Genomic DNA, 24655 nt, shown 5'->3' on the forward strand with positions numbered 1-24655 from the left:
GCTTTATCCCAAACTGATTAAGTGCCTTTTTTATATTAGCGAATGTGCAGTATAATTACATTTTAATAATATTATTTATTTTATATTAATAATATTACATAATTATAATATTATTATTATTGTATCTAATAATTTCTTGGCATTTGGGGATAGAAAAACTTACCACTTGTTACCACTTTGAATCAAAGGCTGTTTCCAAAACAACATACTCTTTGAAAAGTTAGCCTACTTAATTTGAAAACTTGCTTCGCGACCATTGGAAAAGTATGTTCTATATAGTATGAATATAATCCAAACCACACTTGTCATGTTGTTAATGTCGTGACGCAATTGACTGGTAATTCACATAGTATGTAGTAAGTCATGCAGGTATCGGTAACATACTGTTTCATGAAACCGTCATACTAGGAATTTCTGCTTACTATAGAGTAGGGAAGTATGCAAATTCGGACACGAATCCGAACTAAACAGACTGATCCGATTCTGGAGTTCAATTCACTGACTTGAACAATTGAGTAGCAGCCTTTAACTGAAGCGAATCAGACGAATAAATATATAGCGACTTACATTTCGGCCTTTTCCTCACAAAAAGCTATCGCATGGCATCAGAAGGCTTTAAAAAAATATGTAACGACTCGACTTGTTTTTCACAGAACAAAGAAAGTCAAAAGGATTTGAAAATTCGGGTGAGTAAATTAAGACCATTTTAATTTTGGGTGAACCAAGTTCGATCTAGCGAGTTTTAAAGTGAAAAGAAAACGACAGAGCGAATATTCATCACACAAATCGTAGGCTACAACAACTAGAGTGAAAACAAATGTATTGTAGAATGTTGTGTTGTTAATTCCCCCAATTCCCAAACACTGAATTGAATAACGCTACTAAACTGCCCACTGCTATGTGCATCAGCGACTGCACATTTATTTTAAACCAAATAAAATATATTTTTCTAAAACAAATCAATGTAATATGTTCCCCTACTTTTTTGTTTTTGTTGTTGTTGTTGATAGAACCCATTGTTAAAACCAAAAGACACGCTGTGGAAGCCGGATGGATCTGTATGAACACAACCCACTAAGCTCCGTGGAGTTCACCTTTAAGAAAAGTTTCTTTCGGAACAAGTTCAAATACAAGAAACAGATTTAATCGTTTGTCATCTTACCTCGCTAGACATGAGACGACAATCCCATTGTATGTGAAGATGATACAACGCAACGATTCCTTGATGTCAATGCACGCGTTATTTCCCAAAGAGACGCGCCTTCCACAATAGAAGCGCAACAACTCACCAGACCTCAGGACACAGCGAGCGGCTGACTGACAACACGACCAGCACAAGCCCCGCCTCTTCTGCGCGCTGATTCGTCGTGGCGTAGACAGAGCCCCGCCTCCAGTGATAGAGGCGTATCATTTGCTCTCTGGCCTGTCAATCTTGCCTTTTAACTTTAAAGGGGCTGTCTGGGATAATGTTGTGAGACTCATTTATGTCTGACGGCGATAGAGTTACATTTACTGTGTCAAAGGCAATTAAATAATACAGATTTCATGGGTGAATAAGTAAAAAAAAAAAACTCCACTTCTTAAATGACATTTTTAATGTATGCATTTGTAAGCTGTAAACACTCATTTGATCAACGAAATTGCTTCAGGGCAATAAAGCCATTTTATAAGCACGTAACGAATATTTAGATAGCAATTAATAATGAAGACGAGTAACATTTTTGGTCACACTACATCCTGATGGTCATTTTGAAAACTTTTTCGTTATGTGGAAGAGACATTTCTGCCCCCAGGGCTTTTTTTGTTTGTTTGTTTTTTGTTTTGATTTTCACACATCAAAAACTATACTACACATTTTTAGTTACGTTTAAAGTTATAAACAGTTTTAATGAGGATGTGCAATTATGCAATGGTGGAACTGATGTGAATACAGTGGATAGTGGATGGAATGCATTTTGTGTTATTCATTAGTGAGTATTTATAAAATACTGCATTTTGAGCATTTACTTAATACCTAAGTAAAAGTAAAAAGTAGTAAACTAAATAAAAGCAATGTACTATCATGTAAAGTCATTTTACTATTATTTGTCATTTTGTCATTTGTCACTTAACAGATTGTATAATCACTCAACTTCACAACATATATTTATTTACACAAAATATTTGTCATCTTTGATAACCCCCTCCACCCCCCCCCCCCACACACACACCATTGTCATATAAAACATCAACTCCAAAACATACCTTTTCAAAATGTGATTTTAAAATTGCTTTCGTAATGCGTGCAAGAGAGAGCTAATTTGTCAAAAGTTGACTAATGATCAAATTTATGCCTCATATTGTTGGCATGAAAATCTTACACACTCTAGTAAAATGTCAAGTTATTTTTAGCTCTGATGGGAGCTACCCTGTGACATGTGTCATCTTATAACCTATCAAGAGTCCTGTTTCCAACACTGTGAAGTGCCTTTACATTGACCTAAATTTATTATGATGCATGTTATCTTTAAGTTGAAGCAATCTGCATGTTAATCACACTTACAATGCAGGTTCAGCTTTATTTTGTGCAAAATAGGATGACATAAGTGTGCGAATGCCAAAACAGCATGAACACACAAACAGTAATAATCCCTTCAATTGCATACATGCTTCACAATAGTGATTTACAAAATGTTTTCTCAGATGTACAGCTTACTGCACTGACTTTAATTCATATGCAAGGCCTTTCTCATAGGAGTGTTGTTATAATTTCCACAGTGAATAAGCAGGATGAGGTCTCTGGGCATGCTGAATTTGTTGTTAGCTCTAAATGGGTGTGCACAGAAGTGTCTTTTTATTGTACTTGGGCTGACCATTTTTCTGTACTTACCTAAAACTGCAAAGTACGCATAAGCGTGACAAGGGCGCCATCTGGAGTTTGGCAATTAAATTTTAAACTTTGTAAATGACATGATCTTAGATCAACCTTAAGAATTAAATTTACCTTGTTGATATAGAGAAGAAAACAACTGAAATACAATAATACAAATACAGCATATTGCATGTACAGCAGATAAATGGATCCATTAATCCATCTTGTCATTGATGTGACCGGTTACATGTCCAGAAACCGCCTTCTCATCCATGGAGTGGGTGGGCTACCTGTCCCCTCTTGGTTTTGATCGATAGCCCTGCAATTAAAAAAAGCAATTAACCTGCCATTAAAAAGGAGAAATAATTGTTCATTTGTTTTTCATTATAAATTTGCATGTGTCATATCATATACTCATTCACATACTCAATTTTAAGCACATTTTAAGTCTAAAGGGAAATACTGGCCTAATTTTGAAAGCTGTGTTTTGGGCCCAACACAGCTGTCAAACATGGCAATCAATTTCATTGTTATCCTCATGAGATATTTCATTATTACAGCCTGGAGTATTTGTCGGTGTAATAAAGGCGATATCATTTCATGATTAATAACTGGAGCATAAAAATATCTAATGCAATTACAGACACCGTCTTTTCTTTCTCTTCATCCAGAAATGCAGATATCCCTCCAATAAACGCACAGAAGCTCTTTATCCATATTTATGCATAGCCTGTACTTCTGTGTTGCAAATATCACATTTTATTAGAAATGTTTTCATTCATATCTGTAGCTCAAAATCTTTTGAAATAAATTCAGTATTTTCCCCTCATTTGTACATGCCCAACAGATGGAGCTTTTTGCTAATCTCATCACACTTCGGCAGGTCACATAGTCTGGCCACTAATATGAATATTGCAGTACTTAATCATACGAAGGCATACCAAGCTCTCCTAAGAACAGCACTACTCTATTGTTTTATATTTTATCAAATAATATTCAGTGATGGCCAAGTAATTATACAATATATATGTGTTTTATGCATGTGTTGTTATGCTCACCTAGTCTGCATTTATTTGACCCAAAAAGTAGTAAAACAGTATTTTTATGAAATATTATTATAATAACATAAGATATATAATAAGAAGAAATCATTTTAATATGCCGATTTTGTGGTTAAGAAACATTTATTATTATTATTATTATTATTATTATTATTATTATTATAATCAGTGTTGAAAACAGTTGCTCTGCCTAATATATTTGTAGAAACATTGATGCGTTTTTAAGGATGCTGTGATGATATAAAATAACAATTTAATTGAAATATAAATGTTTTGTAACATTATTAATGTCAACATTATTTACTGTCACTTTTGATCAATTTAATGTGTTAAAAAACTTACTGACCTCAAATGTTTGAACTGTAATGCATATAATGATCATATGTATTTATAATTATATTATTTATTATTATAATGGAGAAACTTCCAGTCTGAATTAAAGAATGACCACAATAATACAGTAGTTGTGCTGCTTAATATTTATGTTTAGTGTTCATTAAAAGCATTTATTTATTATAAATCTCTTTTGGTCAATTGAATATGTCCCTGATAAAAGTATTCATTTCTTAATTCAGTTGTGAGAGTCTTTTCCTACCTGTTTCTTCATCCGTATTTGTTTCCACAGTACAATTTGAAGTTAGATCACCCACTCTTCCTCTCCAGATATCTTCCAGTTCCTCTTCCTCCTGCTGGAATAACCAGTGGCCTGGTTTAAGAAGCTCCTCCACGCTAATGTCAGGTTTCTCTGCCCAGTTCACACTTGTCTCTTTCACTGTATCACTGAAACACACTGCACAGTCTCTCACACCACAGTTTATGACACGGCCGCTCTTACGAGAGCCTGGGCCATTAGGGAACAATTGTTTTGAGGGGTTTATCTTCATGTATTTGGATGTGTAATATAAGTGGCCGTTCAGGTCTTTTATTTTAGTGTAAACACTTAAGCAACTGTGAGAACCTGATGAAGAAGGACACAGAGACCTGCAGTGAGTGACCAAGGCAGAGTCATTGACCACTGGAGAAGAGGCTTTGTGATGACTGGAGGAAACATTATCAGGTTCTTCATATTCAACCGACGTGAAAACCCTTAAGACAGGTTCTGTGCTCTCATAAACTTGGTTTAACTGTTGGGTCTCGACCTCAGTGGTTGGTTCTTCTGTATCGTCCCAATCTTCCGTATCTGCTGTATGAAGGTTTATTTCAGTTTGTTTAGTATGTAACACTGGTTCTAACCCCATTTCTGACTGTGGTGTTCGAGCTGAGGGTATTTTTTCATCATAAATCTGGAAAGGTTGACTCTCCTCTTTATTTTCCATGTCCAAGACACTGTTGTGAAAACACTTGGGAAGACTGAAACTAAGAGTGGATCCTAGAGACAAATAAGAGCAGATGTTTTTAACCGGTCCACTTGAAGTCTTGACAGCATTAGGCAAATTGTCTTCTGGAAAAGAGTTGGACTTGTTATCGATGACAGAATTCACCGGCAACATGTCTTTTTTAATAAAAACCTGAAGTTTGGAGTTTGATTGACTTTCTTTCACTCTCCCTTCTCCTTCTGGCCAAGTGTTACACCTTCGCCTGAAAATGCTTGAAGGCTTGCCAGACCTTTCCGATCCTACAGATCCAAGCAGAGAGTTCCTTCGCTGGTTTTCTTCCTTATTTGTGGTTGGCTCTTTCAGCTTGAACATAGAGCTTGGCTTGAATCTGTTGTGATTATAAACCGTTCTCCTCTCAGGTGTGATGTTTTCTGCTGCATGTGTTGGGGATACGACCTCCAAGACTTGCCCTGTTGATCTGTAACTATCCGAGACGTGCAAATATGTGAACACCTGCAAAAAAGAATGGAATGCAGATAAGCTTTAGATAAGCTGAGACATAATTTATAATATCATAAAACTAAACTCACACCCAGTTGATAATGGCCCACACACACTCTGTAAGCTTTAAAAAATCGTATGGCTCTTGAATGCATACATACACAGCTGTGATGGCAATAGCCTAAGCATGACTAATACGATTGCATGCCAAGTTAATAAATCCTATATGGCATGAGCAGGCTTCATAGCGAATTATTACAATACACACCACCAGGAGGCATTTCAAAGCCACGCCATGGAAAATTAATCATGAGGTCATTGTTTCACCACATGGGACAAGGATGTACAGAGCCCAGAGAATAATAAGCACATGCATGTCTGGTTTTTGTGTGTGCTTTGATTTCAGTTTGGAATGTGTCTGAAGTTAACACACTATTTGAAGTCATACTTACTCTATGAGTGACTTCAGCTGCCACTTCAACCCGCAGGTGGTCATCATTTTTGTTTTGATTTGATTCTAGATTGTTGCGTGCAGATTTCTGCATCCGGTTCAGGCTGTGGCTCTGTGACTGAGTTGTTTGCGCTTGATTCTCTGAATTTAGCATCTGATCGACTTCTGGTGATAGTTGCAGATATGTTTGGTTGTTGTTGGCCTGCAGATTCTCTGGTTGGTGATTGCAAAATGAAGATTCAATGTTACATGTGGACAGTTGGCTGGATATTTCTTCTTTGCTTGGTGACTGGTCTGGTTCTCCTTGGTTTTTGATTTGCAACAGTGCAAGATTCACACAAGAAGATTTGGGTCTGGTGTCTTTACTCTTAACTGATTCATTCGGCCATCTCTCCTGGAGCATTTCTTGTGGCTGTTGCATTTGCATTGAGTTTTTGTCCTGTGATTGGCAGCTGTCTGCCTGAATGCAGCTTGCTGACTCTTCAAATATTTCATTATTGTTGGGGGACCATTGCTTTGTCACTTGGTTAATGCCTGAAGACTGGTCATCAAAACTCAAAATGAGACAGATGCTAGAGCCTAGGGATGTCTTTGAAAGGCATGACTCCTGATTAACAACACTGGACACATCATGCCTCCCATTCTGTTGCTCAAAGTTGTTTTGAGAGGGCTGTGTTTCAGCAGTTCCTTTGACCTCTCCATTTATTGTGCAAAGACCATCAGAAGGGTTTTTGAAAGGTATAGCCTAAACAAGGAAAACATAACTTAAAAAATAAGAACAAAAATAATAGTCCACAAGGCAACACATAAAATAAAAAATAAAATAGCTGAATTTATTAAAATAACCCCCTTCAAAAGTTTGTGAACCCTTAGCTCTTAATACTGTGGTTACCTGGATGATCTGACAGTTTTCACCCCCCCGGCTCTTAATGCATTTTTTTTTTCCTTCTGGAGCATCAGTGAATGTTTGGACCTTTTGTAATAGTTGTGTTTGAGTGCCTCAATTTTCCTCAGTGTGAAAAAATGAATCTCTAAATCATACAGTCACTGCTGGAAAGAGTTCAAATATGCAAAAGATGCTGGAAAACTGAAGAATCTGGATGACATGGTGGATTTTTCTGAAGAACTCTGCTTAGTTTAACAGTTCATAACAAACAACCATCACAAAACCAAAAAAACTGTCATAGATCATCCAGGTAACCACACACATTATTAAGAAACCATTGCATTTGGTTATTTTAATTATTTTAGCTATTTTTTGTCTTGTGGACTACATGTAAACAATGTTTATGTAAAATAGCTTACTCAGGACAGTACTAAATAAGAAATAACATGCATTTTGTATGATCCCTCTTATTTTGTTAAAATTATTCACATTTTCACAGATTCTGCAAGGGGATCCCAAATTTTTGCATGGCACTGTAGCTGTGCATGATTGTGTTTCATATCTCTTGCATCACTCTTTCCTCTAAAATATTAAGGCTTATTTTAGTTTATTTGTTAAACATTTGTATATTAAGGATGAGCATGTGCATTCAGATTGCCATCATTGCACAATAAACTTCAGGGTGACACAAGATCCTGATGGGGTTAATTTTGCCATTATGATCACATGACTCTACATAAGCCATTTCATATTTAAAATCATAACATTTTTAAATGATGATGAAAAAATTCTAATAACCTGCTGTTGAGCAGGATCGTTTGTTAACTCCGGTCTCCCATTCTGGTTTCTTTTAAGCTGCTCTCTTTGAACGTGCCAGTTCACCTGGATCCATCCCAGCATGCTTTGCAACTCATCTGTTCTCTCCTTGATCTACAGACAGGAAGATTATAATCAAGAAAACATCATAACGAACACTCTGCAGATGGATGGCGCATATTTAGACAGCTGAGATCGCTTTTAGATGACCATGTGGCAACTGTAAGTAAATCAATCACACACTCACAATGTCTTTAAACCGACTCTCATCTTGCATAAGCATTTGACCAGCTGCAGCCAGTTTGCTAAACTCATCCAGCTTTGTTTCAATGCTGTGATCAATCTCTGCAACTTCACTCTCTCTCCAAGCAGAGCCGCCAGCGAGGATACAGGATCTGGTGTTCTCTGTCCACGTACTACAGGACACAGAAAGAAAAGACTGTATCAAAATATCACATCAGTCCCAAACTAATAGGCTATAATATAACAAAACCACACATGGGAAAGTATGTCTTGCTAAAGTTGTTGACATTAAATATTGAATATTTCTTATGTATAATTATCCAAATTAGTCAGACTTCTTACATCATGGCAAGATAGTTTTCGAAGTAGTCCTGGATCTGGTGGAACTTCTCCAAGCGGCCTCGGTTTTCAGCCATGTTGCGGCCTACTTCCTCCCAAGCCTGCAGGATCGCCTGAACCTCTTCCCTGAGAAGGGCTCTCTGCTCTGGGGAAGGAACCTTCAGCTGACTTTCTAGTCTCTCCATTTCTTTCACCTCTCCCTCAATGATATTATAATGTGCCTTTGTGGGACAAAATATTTATTCATTAGCATGACCTTAAATGTCAAACTGAAGCTCATTAAAACCATTTCCCTTATAAAGGAACCTATACATTTTTTTATGTTTAATCTTAGCAACTTTTTAATACCAAAGAAGCTGGGCCCATCTTTAAAAGCTTAATTTCTGCTCGAAAATCGTTCACATACATAGTGATTAACATCTATTTATATTCAGTTAGTACAAATTTTTATTTTCATTATCTGACCTCTAGGTCATCCTGCTGCTCCTGTAGCCCCTCCAGACCACTGAGGTCGGAGTCACAAAGCACAGTCATATCTGTTTCCATGTCCAGGAGGTCCATACTGAGCTCAGCACAGCGGCAGAGGTGCTGGTTTATCCGCAGTGTTAGAGTAGATAGCTGAGGAAAGATAAATCTTTCAAATTAGGTGTCTCTTGGCTTGATATTTCATCATCTAATTCAATCACAGTGACACATTTTGAGAGAAGTTTAAAGTCATTTGTGTGATATAAATGAGTGAAATATGGCTTTTTTAATTCATTTATCTGTTGGACATCACTTTGTGAACCAAGCTCATATTTTACCGAGCTTTGTAGCTCATTAGTGATCTGGTCCTGCTTCTGGGATCTTTCTTGTTCAGTTTGTTGACTCAGTAGATTTAGTGACATTTCTGGAGCCTCAGCCATTTCTTGCCTATGCAGAGATCCAGGAACATCCTAAAGCAGATTTACAACATTTATATTTTCTTAAATCATTCACAAACACACCAAGTAAGGAGTTTGAAATCGAGTATGCTAGTTTAATATTCATGTTCATGTTTTGGTATCATCATAGTCACCTACAACTACAGCTTGGTGAAGGTTATGATGGTTGGTTTACCTGACTTATTTTGTGATAAGCACTGGGGTCAAGAAGTTCAAGGAACTTTTCAAGCATTCCTGAACTGCCTTCCTCTGCTTTTTCCGGGAGATTGTTTGAACCTGTGAGATCTGATACCATCTGTGCAGCTTCATCTCCAGATTGTTCTTTTTCCGCTGGTTTAGTCTTATTGTTATCTCCATATTTATTTTGCAGAGCATCCCAAAGGACCTCCACCTGGCTTAGGAGCTCCTCTATTTTGTGGTCTTGTCTTTGCTTCGAGCAGTCATGCTCTTCATTCTTTGAAAAGGAGATGAAAAGAGATAAGTGAGATCATTTATATACGAATTTAATGCACTGTAATGAAAAAAAAAATCTTGAAAATGCATTACCATTCCAGTGGATGTCGTCAACTCTTTCAGCAGCTTATTGGTTATGAGACATTCTTGAGAGGAAGCAGGGGTTGTTTGAGCCATCTGGTCGATACAGCTGGGAAAATATTAAGTGTTAATCAAACTTTACTCAACAACTGCATCTTGAATTCCTTTGTATGAACTGACACATTCACATTTATGAATCATTTACTTCTTTAGTCAACAACAGCTTCATTGTGAAATAAATCACTAATTGCACCTCTTTAAGTCCTGCTTTTCTGAGATATTGTCCAGCTTGGAACAGCTGCTTTCCAACAGTGAGATTTGACTCCCTATAGAACATTCCTCAACTGGACTCCACATCCTATGGGTCCACAGGCCTTGAGAGCACTGCAGAAATACATGTTCAGGCATAGAAGTTTAATCATAGATAATTTACACCAGAATAACGCAGACACATGGGATGGCATCTTTTGATTCATATTTGTATCTATATCCATATTGATATCAATTTTTTTCACTCTCAGATGGAAACATGCCTAAACAGAAATCACAAAATGAGTACTCGTAGGAAAGAGACTATCATTGTCAAGTAATATCACTGTCTAGAGAAGGTCATCTGGCGAGTGTGATACATTTAAAGCCTCTGTGTAAAAGACTGTTTCACCAAACAGAAATTTCAGGCCAGTTGATTTTTCGATGTGGTCATGACTGGTCATTTATAATCATATGCTTGCAGATGTTTTTGGATGCACTGCAGCTAACCTCAAATCCTCGGAGACGGTTTTGCTCTTCTTTGACGTCTTTTCCCATTATGCTGTGACCCTCATTTCTAGCAAAGCTCTGTGAGTCAGGGCATGTGGTTAGAGGATCGGCGGGTAACGCTGACGGGCGTTTTGAAGAAACATCTGTCTTCTGGTTCCTGTAGAAGTGGAACAAAATGTTACCTCTAATGACACCGCTGGGGCAGCATTACTCTTCAAAACATTTCAAACATATCATCATGTTTCATCATCATTTTTGACTATACAAGTCAGAAGATTTTAAATCTTTAAAGCTAACAACTTGCAGATTAAACATATAAAAATATCTACAGAACCCTTGCATCATTATCTTTGCAGGTTATGTAATCCTGGACAAGGTTTTGCAGCAATTGTTTTGGCGTTGGGAAGATATTATTTTTGGCAGGCTTTTCCCTCTGGTCGGGTTAGCTCATAGTTTCAGGAAAGGTGTGTTCGCAGAGCTAGTGATAGAGGATTTGACGAGAGAGCCAAAAAGGAATGTAACCATTGCTTGTTGACTTTACTTCGAAAAATTGGGTAATGTCTGCAACAGCTTTTTTTTGTTGTTGTTGAAAAGACAGATATAAAATAATGTTTATATTGCGATAATTTTGCCATGGACATAAAAAAAAAAGAAAAATGTCTTGATAAACATGTTTTGTTAGCGAATAACAATTGGTATCTATCTGTCTGTCTGTCTGTCTAGAGAGAGAGAGAGAGAGAGAGAGATCTAGGCTGCTGCATATTCAAGTCAGAATATATATGTATAAGATATCATATGTACAAAAGTCTGTGTAGTGCAAGCCATCACCACAAGAGTAATAAATGTTTTTGTTCTGTTTTCCCAGAACAAAACATAACATTTATTAAAACTTTTTCTTTTTTTAATTAATGAATGTGTATACCTGAAAAAAGTGATTTCTCTCTAACTCTAACACAAAACTCTAATTGATTTCAAAATATGTTGTAAGTAGGTAGGTGTAAGTATTGTAGGTTATAAGTGGGGCTTATTTTACTCTATATTTTTGTTAAATCGTGCTTTATTAGTCTGAAGTAGTTACTTTAGTGTGATTTATGACGATCATTTAGACAGTTATTATTATCAGTTCCTTCCTCACTGCATGGGAACATTCCTCCAGATGTATTTTCTCAGAGTACCTGTCTCCCATCACTATATCTTTATACCATATGAGCTATTCCTCACATCTGTACCAGAGCTGAGGTGAAACAGCCTTCCTTCATTGATAATCACCCTTTCTCTATTTCTTGTCATTCATTCTCTGACATTTTCAGAAGTCATACAATTTAGCAGAAGTCATGTTCCAAATCCGAGTATCCATAATGGTGTGAGTATCTGTGGAATTCTGTGTTTAAAGCTGTTGATTGCTCTGTGATAAAGACCTATGATACAATCAGTGTAATATTTTGTAACTTAAAAGGGTGACGTTAGCTAAGCCACTAATCACAGCTTTCTGTAATGGTAGTGGCAATGTTTTAAACCAGACATGCATGGTTTAATAGAAAAATGATCTAAAAATCAAAATAATATTTTTGTAAGCTCTAAGTGATATTTATCTTCCTGGATACGGAGTCAAACTTCAAAAGGGCACAAAACATTACATAAACCGGCAAATGCTTAAACTTGGAATCAATGCGTGAAACTAAATACGGAGCAATTGCGTCAAAACAACATCTACCATTTATGATCTAAGACTCTGCAATAGGTCAATATCAAAATAAAAGACCATAACATTACATCACTAAACCACATGTCAGCTTCACTCCTGCATGTGGACAATTATGGATTCCATCTTAGCATGATGTCATGTACTATTCCAAGCCTTAAATATGGCATCACTGCTCTCCAATCCTTTGTTTACTATAGTGTTTTGTTCACAGGAGGACAATGGGAGTAGGTGGACTTTCGTTTACCAGAGAAACTCCTGGAGAAGTGCCCAGTTCTCCTTCACCTCGGCCTGTTTGCATGTAACTCTTCTGGCCAGCGTTGGGTGGAGAGTTGACAGCCGAGACGCAGACTCATTCAGCATCTGGAAAGAGAGTTGTCCAGGGAGGGGTGGGGTCATGGAAGGAAATGACATCATTCATTTGGAGTTCATTTGCTACAGTCCAGAGACCAGTGTGAGACCAATGCAATGGGCTACTATTTGGTCAAGTGAGAAATCATACATAAAAAAACAAAGTGACTGTGACACTGCGACACTGTTTTCATGTTCTCAAATTCAGGAGACAGTATTTCCTCTAATGAGATCATTGATTGACTTACACTTATCTGACAGGCGATTTCTCTGGTCTCTTTGTCACTTTTTGGGATGTCGCCCGCCAGTACACGGTTTCTCTGCAACAAAATGTATACTGAATAAGGGCTTGTATTATATGTGGAATAATGATTAATAACGACTGTTTGAGGTCATCTCTAAATGCCGAAACAAATCAACCCTTGTTTTCTCAACCTTGCTGTTGATGGTGCCAATAATGCTGTCGGCTTGTTGGTAAAATGATGAGACGTCTAGAGCCAACATGAGATCCTGATGATAGTCCCTCAGGAGTGACCTCAACTTTAGCCACCTGCAGAGAAACCTAACAGTTTATATCACTAACAAAAATGTCATAATGCTCTACGCTCTATTGTGCCAGGAAATCTTACGATTTGTCAACGTTGTCCCCCGGGCTTTGTCTTCTAAACATTTCCAATCCTAAATCTACAGCATCTGTCTTCTTCTGAAGAGGTCTTTTTGGTTCCTCCTGGCATAGGAGATGAATAAAGAGTACATGAGGTAATGGTACAAGAAGACATATTAATAAACAAAACAGAAACCTCTTTGTGATGCATTTAACCTGCATCAAGTCCAGACTTGTTGTCAGTTGGATGAGAGAGTTCTCAAAGTCTTTAAGGTCTCTCCGTTGGCTCTGAGACGCGTCCTCTGGTTGATCATGTGGGAAAGTTGGCACGCTGTAGTTGTAATGAAGGTTCCTTATCTTCCTTCCCTTAGTCCATGGATCAGTCTAAGACAAATACCGAATAGAAAATGAGTGCCAAAGTTGTAAAGATTAATAGAGTACGAATGACAAAAAGTACCATTATTAATGTTTTTAGTTTGTACATTTAAATTTGACATTTAATTCAATGTGCTGCTTGCAATTTGATTGAAGATACAGATTCTACACCTATTTTTTTAGTCCCAGTATATGTGGATTATGAAAGTTTTTTGGTTTACTAATTTTAAGTGTTTCTGTTTCTTTAATTTTTTATTTTAAAATATTCTAAATTTATCTTTTTATAGCAATAATGTTCTACCAGTTATGGTTTTTATTAAGCTCTCTTGGCCAGTGCCTTCAGACTCTTGACCGACATACAGATTCTACACCTATTTTTTTAGTCCCAGTATATGTGGATTATGAAAGTTTTTTGGTTTACTAATTTTAAGTGTTTCTGTTTCTTTAATTTTTTATTTTAAAATATTCTAAATTTATCTTTTTATAGCAATAATGTTCTACCAGTTATGGTTTTTATTAAGCTCTCTTGGCCAGTGCCTTCAGACTCTTGACCGACAGACTATTTCTCATTTTGTAAATCTCCCAAAATGTCTTACATCATTCTATGTTGCTGCAACTAATTTGGTTTGTGCGCCAAGTTCTGGTTCTTTTGCAGTTTCTCAGCTGTTAGGCAATAAAATCATGTTGTTTGTTTGGGTACATGAAGTACAGATTAAGTACCAAATTAATTCAAGAAGACTGCTTTCAAGATGATATGCCAAAACATTCTCTTCAGAGGTATCAGATTTCTCCACAGCGAACACCTCACGATTATGCACCTGTGTTTGGGACACCCGGGGGATTTTTATGATGTATTTTATAGCGTAAAACACAATAATAGCAGGATCTGAGTCTGTTGGCCCACCCACAATACATGAGCCTGCAGCAAGGTGTGGTAATTCCAAATAATGATCTCATCTAGCGGTGCTGGTGTTTTATGTTGCTGATCATGCATTGCTTAACCTGTCTTCTGCACCACTGCGATGACTGCATCTTCAGCACATGGTGTTAAAAGTCTTTAAGAGTGTGCAAACCACACCTTCTGCCCTTTAGCATTTATAGTGTTGTTTTACCACTTTTCACAAAAAAAGGAACAAGTTGTGGAAAACTAACATAATTTGGTACTTATTTATCCACAAAGTGCATCACAACCAATGGTTTCAACATTATCATCAGTTTAGACTTAGATACTTCCCCGTATGTTCCAGTTTGGAACTACGTTCCATTTTTTTGTGGAAATTACCAGTTCGTCTCGGATGTGGGCTTGTGTAATGAGGGGCCTGGCTATGACCTCATCTCAATGAGCACAGTGTGCAAAACTGTAATAATCCACACACGTTTTTTCTTCTTTTTTCTTCTTTTTTCTTCCTCTCACAATAAGACAATGTGTTCTCGTTGTGCTCATTTGTGCAATGAGAAGTTGCATTTCTGGTTATGCAGTGGGAAACTCTTTGCAGGCATTTGTGAAGAGTGTGCATGGGCATAACAATTGAACAAACAGCTCATAAAAAAACAGCGAGAGACGGAGTGAATAATAAATATGGAGCTGGTGTGTGTGCTGTTGGTTTGCTTTTGTTTTTGTCTTATTTTATTTTTATTGAGTCTAAAATTGCTTTCAATTACAATTATTTAAATATTACAGTGGGATGTATATTATAAATTATAAGATATAAACTAGATGAGAATGTGGTGCCTGTTGAAAAATGTATATTTGTTTTATTTATTTATTTTATTTGTATTTTATTTTTTTGTGTGTTTTTTTTTTTGTAGTATTATTTCATTTTTATTATTTCTTTTTGTTTATTTGTATTTATTTGTGTACATTTAAAATGTATCATCACTATGGGATACATGTCAAGATGTTAATTGTGAAGTGGACTACAATGTTGATTTTTTTGTAATAGTGATGTTTAAAAACTTAATAAAATACTAATTATGAAAAAAAATTATAAGATGTAAAAATGATAAAAAATTAATGCTTAATCGATATTGCTATATATAATTAAGTATATTTATTATTTATTATAAAGTTTATTATATATACAGTATAAACACTCTCTCTCTCTCACACACACACACACACGTTATCATTAAAATTTAATATTAATATAATTTAACATTAATTTAATGTATCATATAAAAATTACCAACAATTTTTATTAATTAAAAATTAATACAAATAGTTTCATATACATTACTTAAAACCCAATTAACCTCGTGGCAATAATCTTTCTTGAAAATTAAATGCCACTTGGTTTGATACTTTATCTAATTCAATCATAAATCTTCCTTAAACATTTGAATAAAATTCTAAATATAAATTGTAAGTGCTAAAGTTTTCTATATAATCTATAATTATCATAGATTTATATAATAAAAGTAAAATAATATAACAAATGATATTTTCCGTAGGTCTGCAAATATTTTCCAGCTAAGGAAAATAATGTCCAACACATGAAAGCAGTGCAGTCTTGCTCACCTCCAGCTGTGCACCGGACTTGTCACTCAATCTTTCCTCAACCAGAAACAGCTTTTCAGTAGAAGTACTTGGCTTGTTTGTCTCATGGTTTGTCACATCAAAGTTACTGACAGTCTGGCTTTCAACATTTGCACACATAGCAATCTTCCTGATAGATCTGGAAGAAGCTGACGGGGACACAGAGTCCCTGTCATCTTCCTCTTTAATATCATCAGAAAGTCCTTCCACAGGTGTAGATGTGGACAATATCTCTTCATGGAAAGGAGAATTGTGATTGTTAGAGTTGTTTTTTAGTTCACAGCAGTCCAGAACCGGTACAGGAAGGTTGTTGCCAACATAATCCAGACATTTGTTTTCAGAGGGGACAGATAACTTGGTCCCAATAGTAAAAGGCTGGATCCTCTTCATTGCTGTTCTTGCATCTGATTGAGGAACAAATAAACATAACACAATAAAACATCAAAAGAATCCTTCTTCTGGTAAATCCAATCAATTTATAAGTCTGAAGTCCACCGAGTCAGTCAAAAAAGCTACTGTGGAACTGTGGAGAACGTGACTCCAGCCTCACTCCCGCACAGACTACGAGAAAGCGAGAGTGGGGTGAGGGAGGAGAGAAGTAAGAGAGAGAGTTAGCAGAAACAGGGTGAGGTCATCACACTCATTTGGAGGGAGAGAGGGCTGTAAACCCAAGCTGTAAAAGCTTCCTCCCAAAGTAAGAAGTTGTGGGCAGATAAGAATCAGAAACACAAAGTCGAGCCCTCTCTAAGGCCTTGCTTCTCGACAATGATGTCATATATTTTTCCTCAGCTGTTCCCCTTTTTTTTCTCATGCAGTATTTTTGTCATTTCATGTAGTGTGAATACAATTCACAGATCCATTTATGTTACAGAATATTTGGTTGAACTAAAAATACATGTGCTCGGATGCTTCCTGCAATAAAATAAACATAAATACTAGGTGAGTAGATGCAGGAGGCTGTAAGTGGTTTAGAGGATGGTAGCCTCATACTATCTAAATGTTTACAGAGCAGCAACAAGGGAAAGCATTGCACATTCTGGCTGTGGCCCTCCTCTGATTTAAACCAGGTGTTTTAGTGCAGTGTGTTGGAATAAGCTACTGTACCATTTGTCTGTAAGGATCGGTTTTATCTCAAAAAAGTATTTATTTTGTTATTTGTGTGAAGTTTACTTAAGCAGACTTAAAGGTTCATTATATGTTCATAACACGTTATTGTGGCAGCTACCCCTTTAACTGTCACCCCGTCCCTTATACGGGATGCCTACATTTACTTCATTATATTACAATTAAATCTAATCTAATCTTGACAAACTATGTATTGTTGGAAAGGTCTAAGACTCCCAAATATATATTTTACCAATTTTATTTTGTTTAAAATTATGTAGGAAAAGTAATAGATTAATTTATGACAAGAGTGCACCCTAAAAGATCAACATTATAACAGGAGTTTTGACCTATGTTAAAAAAAAAAAGATTTCTTAGTTGCCTGTTTCTCTGTCACATTTTAGAAATCATCAGAAATTATATATCAACTGAAAACTTAAAATCTCAAATTCATCCTTTAAAACCCATTTTAAAATCAGACATTGCATTACCATGTAAATGGTACATCAATATCATGTTACAAAATGTTTTCATTCATGAATTATAAAAATGTAAGTTTGGATCGTTCACTATAAAGACTATGTTCAAAAATGTGAGTGACAGTTAATGGGCTACAAGAGACCAATATATAATCTACAATGATATAATATAAAATGTTTATGATTGCCAAGCAATTTAAAGGTGTAGTTTCCCCCAAATAATTCTGTCTATCTTGCGAATAAAATTCATTCATTCATTAAAAAAAAAAAAATTAAAGGGGAAATTAACAGCAACATTTTAAAAAATGGCAAAAAAACAATAACAACAAAACAATGACTAGAAACAAACAGACAGGCCAATAGGTAATGCTTGTATATACCTAAAATTAACTTTACTAATTGTACATTGTTGAACAGAGAACAGAGATTCCTCACAAAGCCTTTGAGTAAAAATCTATGCAGCAACATGATCTTGGATTCCTTTCAATGTGGCTCATCCTATAGCTTGTCTTTTCATGAAGAGACTAAAGTGTGAACAAAGACTTTAGTCACAGGGGCTCCATGAGAATCATCTTTCTTTGGGCTCATGCTGGACTGCCTTTTATGCTTCTCTTGGGTTTTCTTCTTACAATATAAAGTCAAAGTTGCATGATTAATTATGGAGGGATAACCACAGGGGGACTCATTCTGTAGGGAATATGAAATTGAATATTTTGATTGGTAAATCCTTTGATTGTGCAATAATCTGACATTTGAGATGATGATGAATGACTTCTAATGGTCTAACTATATGACGTAATGCTTTAAATGTCTGTTCAAGGAAATGTCAGAGATCAGAGTCAGTTCTTCAACTTTTATCATGATAAGCCCTTTAATAAAGTGTATAGCTTAAAAAAGAAAAAGTAATCTGTTTAACATGAAGTACTAATAAAGTACTATAAAAATACATAATGACATACATTATGTTTTAAAAAAAAAGAACTTTTTTCCACTGTAAATTAATTTTAGGATCCGGGGAATGTTAGCTATTTGTTATGGGAGTCAGACAGAAGATTGATGGGGGGTACGTGACTCTTGCAAACCCATGAAAAGGAGGGGGAAGGAAAAAGGAGTGCAAGAGAATGAAGTAGATAAACGGTGAGGTCATCATGATCCCAGCTGCAGACAGTGAGGCAGTAAACCACATCTGTAAAAGCTTCCTCCCTTAATAAGTATACATAACATTGTGTCTTTGTGAGCAGGAAAGGCTACTGATTGAAGCAGAAAAAAATTAAAAAGTTTATCAAAAATGTTCATGTTCCTTAGACACTAACAGTTAACAAGTGGCAATTAAAGTAATAGTTACAATATCCGAGGACATTGTTGTCAAGGGACACTGTTGTCTCCTTAATAAACAGGTACACTTAAAAAAAGAAATTTACTAGGGGTAGAGATACTTGTTATGGAAGCAATAATATAATATAATATAATATAATATAATATAATATAATATAATATAATATAATATAATATAATATAATATAATATAATATAATATAATATAATATAATATAATATAATATAATAATCATTCAGACCAACGCAAAAAGACCAAGCGGACAGGCAGTATGCTAACGTTTCATAATGACATCAACATAAAAAGGCTTGAGATTAGTTTTAAAAACGGCTCGTTTCAATGATTCAGAGTTGACTCTTTCTTTTGAGAGACAGTAACTTTATATATGGTGCACTTTCAGATTTAAAACTTTGCAGGGTGTTTTCCTTCACTTTGTTACACACTGCATGAAAGGTCATTTTAAAAAATCCATAATAGGGGCACTTTAAGCTATCCTTTGATACTAGCATAAAAGGGATCTCTTTCAAGTGTTTCCTGTGATTCTCTTTTATTTTTTTTCCTGTCCTGGACATTCATCTTAGGCCTCTGAAGACAGATGATTTTTCCCCTATGCTGATGATGCTCATGATTTCTGGACAGGTTATTTTACCAGCCGACCAGCATTGAAGTTATACGAGAGACTGAGCAATAGCTGACTACAGGTAATGCACACACACACACATACAAAATCACAGTGTTTATTTATTTATTTATTTATTTATTGGGGCGTAATCTGTATTTTTTGGTTTTGATCTTCTAGACATGCAACTAGTTGAAGGTGCTTGGTGGGCTCAAGTCCACATCTGGACCCTTTGGTGAAGGGGATATTGATATTAAGAGTAAGTCTATGTCCGTTGTAAATGTATCACTTCTGTTGGCTTTAATAGATTGGTCTGTTTGATGTCTTTTTTTGTCGCTCAGAGAGGGCGATGGGTGTAGCCCAACATCACGATGCTGTGTCTGGGACAGAAAAACAGCATGTGGCATATGACTATGCCAGGAGACTGGCTACAGGATGGGCACATTGTGAGGTACAAATACATAAACTGTAATGTTTTTGTAGGGATGTCCAGCTCATATAAAAGGTTCTATACGCAGATTTCAGTAAATGCATTCATACAATAAAAGTACTGTATTTTTCAGACTATAAGTCACACTTTTTTTTCATAGTTTGGCTGGTCCTGCAACTAATAGTCAGGTGTGACTTATTTATCAAAATTAATTTTACATGAACTGAGAGAAATTAACCAAGAGAAAACATTACTGTCTACAGCCACCAGAGGGCGCTCTATGCTGTTCAGTGCTCCTGTAGTCTACACTGAAAACATAGAGCGCCCTCTCGCGGCTGTAGACGGTAATGTTTTCTCTTGGTACTAAATAAATGCAACTTATAGTCCAGTGCGACTTATATATGTTTTTTTTCCTCGTCATGACGTATTTTTGGACTGATGCAACTTATACTTAGGTGCGACTTATAGTCAGAAAAATACGGTACATTCACTTTTAAATTATGATCTTTCTCTTTTTTTATTCTCTCTCAGTTCTCTATGAATGTGTACAATCCTCTGGGCAGGACTGTAAGCTGGCCTGTTCGTTTGCCCGTCAATGGTTCCTTGTTCAGTGTTACTGATACAACTGAAAAGCAGTGGACAGTAGGGTTGTGCCGATAGATGATAGTATCATGTATCGAGGATAGTCAGAGATATCGACATTAGCAGATTTCTCTGTCGATAGTCAAGGAGATATCAGGCTCTTTCTCCTATTAATGTATTAAATTATAATGATAATTTTTTATTTTATTAGGTAGCCTATTAATATTCGGCTATCAAACTGCCCAGCTATTTCACTTCAGCACTGAATTTCTTTCTCTCACACACACTCACACACACACACCGCGCGCGCACTAGAAGATTAGAGCCTGTAATGTTAGTCGCTTAAGTTGTAATGCTTTGACTCGGATAACTCGTTAAATCCATGAAATTAAAGAGAGAGAAAACTAGGAATTTTTGTCCCACACATTTAATGGCTGATACACTGCAACCGCTCTTCTCATTCATGAGAGATTAACTCTTTCATGGCGTTACAAATAAAGTAAAGACAAAATAATAACATCTCACGTGGTCCTTCTCTTAAAGACCGATCACTTAACTTATAACACTCACTATGTGGTGATGATGTAGAAGGACTACGTGAGAACCACTATGGATGATAAGTTCGCTCTGGCGCCTGTTATTATTTTCATGCACACCGTACTATAATGTGATGCATGCAAAATACATAGTTTTGTCCGTTACAAAGTCTCCATCCACAAACAGACGTACATCGTATTTCATTACACTTTAACAAGTAATCTGAACGGCCTACTGTATATATGTGCAATATTTTAAATGAGTCCTCCCTAACAAAGTTTAATGCCACAGTTATGTTAGAACGCACTTGTTTCTGTGGTGGTGCGTCTGTCTCGTCATGCGGCGCGACTGATGCATAAGTTCAATTAAACTTTTTTCCAAATATATATACTTTATATTTAACGTGTTCGTTTATGTCCAATATTAGTGTTAAACTGTTGGACTTTAAATGAAATCTCCTATTGATTTTCACCGTTGTCTGATTTTGCAGAACATTTAGACTGATAACTTCGATGCGCAGATGCGGCAAATTTGTCACAGGACGCGCGATATGACAGTTGCTTCCAACTATATATGAACTAGCTGTTTTAAATACAGTATTTTTATATTTAACGTTAGTTCATCAGTATGTTTGAAAGTATTTTTTTTTCTATTATTGGTGATTCCATAGGCTCTCTCACGCACCTGCATGGTTTAAAACACCAAATAGTTATGCTATTACAAGTAGAAGAGTCTCTCTCTTGCTCCGCCCACTCACGATAATATCGTCTATCGTCTATCTCAAGGGCTTACGATATAACTATCTGAAAAATCACCATATCACCCAACACAAGTGGACAGTCAGGTTGGAAACTATGTGTTTATGTCATTTAAGAGTATTTGTAACATTTATGATATGAAATCATCATCTCTGCTTTTCCCTGCTGTCTGTCAGGTGGTTCCACTATCTAAATCCACACAGCAAGTGAGACAGAACAGGGGTTATGCTAAAGGTGAGCTGGTTTTTTCCAGGTTGAAGCTCCTCCTCTTGCCTACACTATGTATATCATCTCTATGCTAAAGGATGAGTCTCTAGCTTCCAGTGCCAAACTCAAAGCCACTCACTCCATTCAGAACAAGGTACATGCAGCAGCATCTGGTTAAAATCACTAATCTAAACTCACTAATCTAAGCAACTCAAGACAAATATGTAAAATCCATAGGAAAGATGAAAATAAATAAAACATCCATAGAAAACAGATTTTGTTTGTTATTTTGAAATAATTTGGGCTGCAAGGCTTTATTTGATCAAAAATGCTATAAAACATTTTACCTTTTTAAATATATTTAAAAAAAAATTATTTAGTCCTGGGATCGCAAAACTGAATTTTCACCTTTGATGAATAGAAAGTTCAAAAGAACAGCATTTATGCGAAATGGAAATCTTTGGTAGTAACACAAAAGTATTTTGATAAATTATTTGCATCCTTAATTTCTTAATAAAATTCTTCATTTAAAAAAATCTTACTGACCCTTAACTTTTGAGTGATAGTATATTGACACCCACTTCTGTATTTAGCAACTTTGTACTCCCACATGACCTTGTGTGAACTTAGCTGGTGGATTTTATATGCAAAGTGGTTAACTAAATGAAAACAGATGGCATTTACAAGTTTTCACAGAACTTAAAGGTACAGTACATGATTTTTGCATGACTTTAGCAAACTTGTGGGTGAAAAAGAGGATGTAAACGGTCATGACTATTTGTTGATGCAAGAATCAAAGAATCAAGAGCTCAAGAAACAACTCACAATCTTTCATAGGTAGGATACTGCACTTAAGATATTGTGTATGTCACTAAATGTATAATAGTTATGTATTAAATTCACTGAATACATTTGTCTTACTAAATTCTGACTTTTAAACAAGTACCGGTAGTTTTTATTTTTGGAATTAAAAATAATAACATGAGAAAATAAGACCTAACAAAATATGTTTATGTGAATACTCACCAAAATGGGTATTTTGTCATAACTTGACATAGCGTATTGTGTTTAATAACTCTTTTTAATATCAAATCTTTTCTGTGCTTTATTTTCCTTATTCACACAAATTTGTCAGTAACTAAGTAGTTCTGGACTTTTTGTGATTATTTTGCAGTTAAATGCAAAATTATGCAGGATCACAAAAAAGATTCGGATTACTGAATGGACTGGCTAGTGTAAAGTGCCCAGCATGTTTCAAGAGGTGACACAGTGGTTCAGCCCCTGGGTGTCACAGGTTGTCCGTTTGTATGAAGGCCACAGGGAGCTGGAGTGGACCGGGGGACCTTTGCCTATTGCGTGAGTAAACACACACAATCACAGATTCCTCTGGATTGTAGATATGTTCCGAAAATGAAAGTATTGCTTAATAGCTCTTCCTTTCTAACTATCTGCTCTCTTTCTCTTTTCAGAGATGGTTTAGGGAAAGAAGTGATCACTCATTTGGATACAGACATTGAGTCCTCTGACTATTTCTACACTGATTCCAATGGCAGAGAGATTCTAGAATGGCGGTGAGGAGATAAAAGGAAATAGAACAATTGATTACAGAAGTTTTTATGTCCATTTTAATATATATAAAAAGATATGGGATTTGAAGCAGATCGAGCCAATCGCTGGAAACTACTATCCAATCAATTTTTCGCGCTTACATCAAGGCAAGTGTCGTTCAGCCAATTATGTCAGTTTTCTTGTCTTTTTTTTTATTGATCCTGCATCTGTTTTTATTATTTTGTTTATATATTTTAGACTCCATTTATTAGAATTACACTGACATTTTTTTTTTCTTTTTATGTTGTTTTCATCCTTGATTTCTCGTCGCTTAGATTTTCATAAACCGTCTTGGGCCTATCCTGTCAGGGAATCTAATATGTTTGTGGTCATTTAGGATGACGAGCATCAGCTGACAGAAGTGACAGTAGTGACTGATCGCTCTCAATGGGCCAGCGGCATCTATAACGGCTCGCAGGAAATAATGGTAATATATAATCACCTTTCCTTCTCTGTCAAACTCTCCCTCAGTTTAGTTAATAAGTTAAAAGTGCTTTGTTGGCATAACATACAGAAGGTATGGAGCATTTTCAAGAAATAAAATTCAGAGAACAAAAAATAAACTAATTGATTATAAATGTACATAAAAATGAGTGTGATTATAAATAAAATTATGTATTTTTATTAGTGCTGGACAACAATTAATTGTAATTAATTGCATCCAAATTATACGTTTTATGTACTTAATATGTGTGTGTGTATTCATTATGTATATATAAATACACACATATGCATATTTAAGAGAAA

At 35.8% G+C, this 24655-nt stretch overlaps 2 protein-coding genes and 1 long non-coding RNA gene across 4 annotated transcripts in view; 1 reads left to right on the forward strand and 2 right to left on the reverse strand.

Moving 5' to 3' along the window:
- Nucleotides 1-1337, reverse strand: part of sipa1l2 (signal-induced proliferation-associated 1 like 2) — a 67697-nt gene extending 66360 nt beyond the window's left edge. The window contains exon 1 of one of the 2 annotated variants that reach the window (XM_052569011.1): nucleotides 1163-1337. The gene's annotated coding sequence lies outside the window, so the exon portion shown is untranslated. The remainder of the gene's footprint in view (nucleotides 1-1162) is intronic. The other variant, XM_052569013.1, reaches the window with a different exon arrangement.
- Nucleotides 1338-2532: 1195 nt separating this feature from the next.
- si:dkey-238i5.2 (uncharacterized) lies at nucleotides 2533-16886 on the reverse strand. The gene is made up of 18 exons (XM_052569014.1): nucleotides 16231-16886; nucleotides 13554-13721; nucleotides 13363-13460; nucleotides 13169-13283; nucleotides 12982-13053; nucleotides 12630-12745; nucleotides 10681-10837; nucleotides 10175-10305; nucleotides 9934-10030; nucleotides 9563-9841; nucleotides 9268-9399; nucleotides 8930-9082; nucleotides 8468-8685; nucleotides 8130-8298; nucleotides 7865-7996; nucleotides 6182-6925; nucleotides 4508-5741; nucleotides 2533-3170 (listed from the first exon to the last, which is right to left on the reverse strand). The coding sequence occupies exons 1-18, from the start codon at nucleotides 16636-16638 to the stop codon at nucleotides 3118-3120; spliced, it is 4476 nt and encodes a 1491-aa protein (XP_052424974.1). The 5' UTR covers nucleotides 16639-16886; the 3' UTR covers nucleotides 2533-3117.
- Nucleotides 16887-22276: 5390 nt separating this feature from the next.
- LOC127968651 (uncharacterized) lies at nucleotides 22277-24010 on the forward strand. Its single transcript, XR_008156038.1, has 3 exons — nucleotides 22277-22454; nucleotides 23475-23656; nucleotides 23770-24010. It is a non-coding gene; the product is annotated as an uncharacterized LOC127968651 (long non-coding RNA).
- The last annotated feature ends 645 nt before the right edge of the window (nucleotides 24011-24655 follow it).

This window comes from Carassius gibelio, chromosome B11 (assembly GCF_023724105.1).
Source record: "Carassius gibelio isolate Cgi1373 ecotype wild population from Czech Republic chromosome B11, carGib1.2-hapl.c, whole genome shotgun sequence".
Classification (NCBI taxonomy): Eukaryota; Metazoa; Chordata; class Actinopteri; order Cypriniformes; family Cyprinidae; genus Carassius; species Carassius gibelio.

Coding starts and splice junctions, on each gene's coding strand:
- si:dkey-238i5.2 (XM_052569014.1), bottom strand. CDS start 16,638: ATGAAGAGGATCCAGCCTTTTACTATTGGGACCAAGTTATCTGTCCCC. Junction 10,031..10,174: donor GAAAAGCAGGACTTAAAGAG/GTGCAATTAGTG, acceptor ATATTTTCCCAG/CTGTATCGACCAGATGGCTC. Junction 3,171..4,507: donor AAATACGGATGAAGAAACAG/GTAGGAAAAGAC, acceptor TTTTAATTGCAG/GGCTATCGATCAAAACCAAG.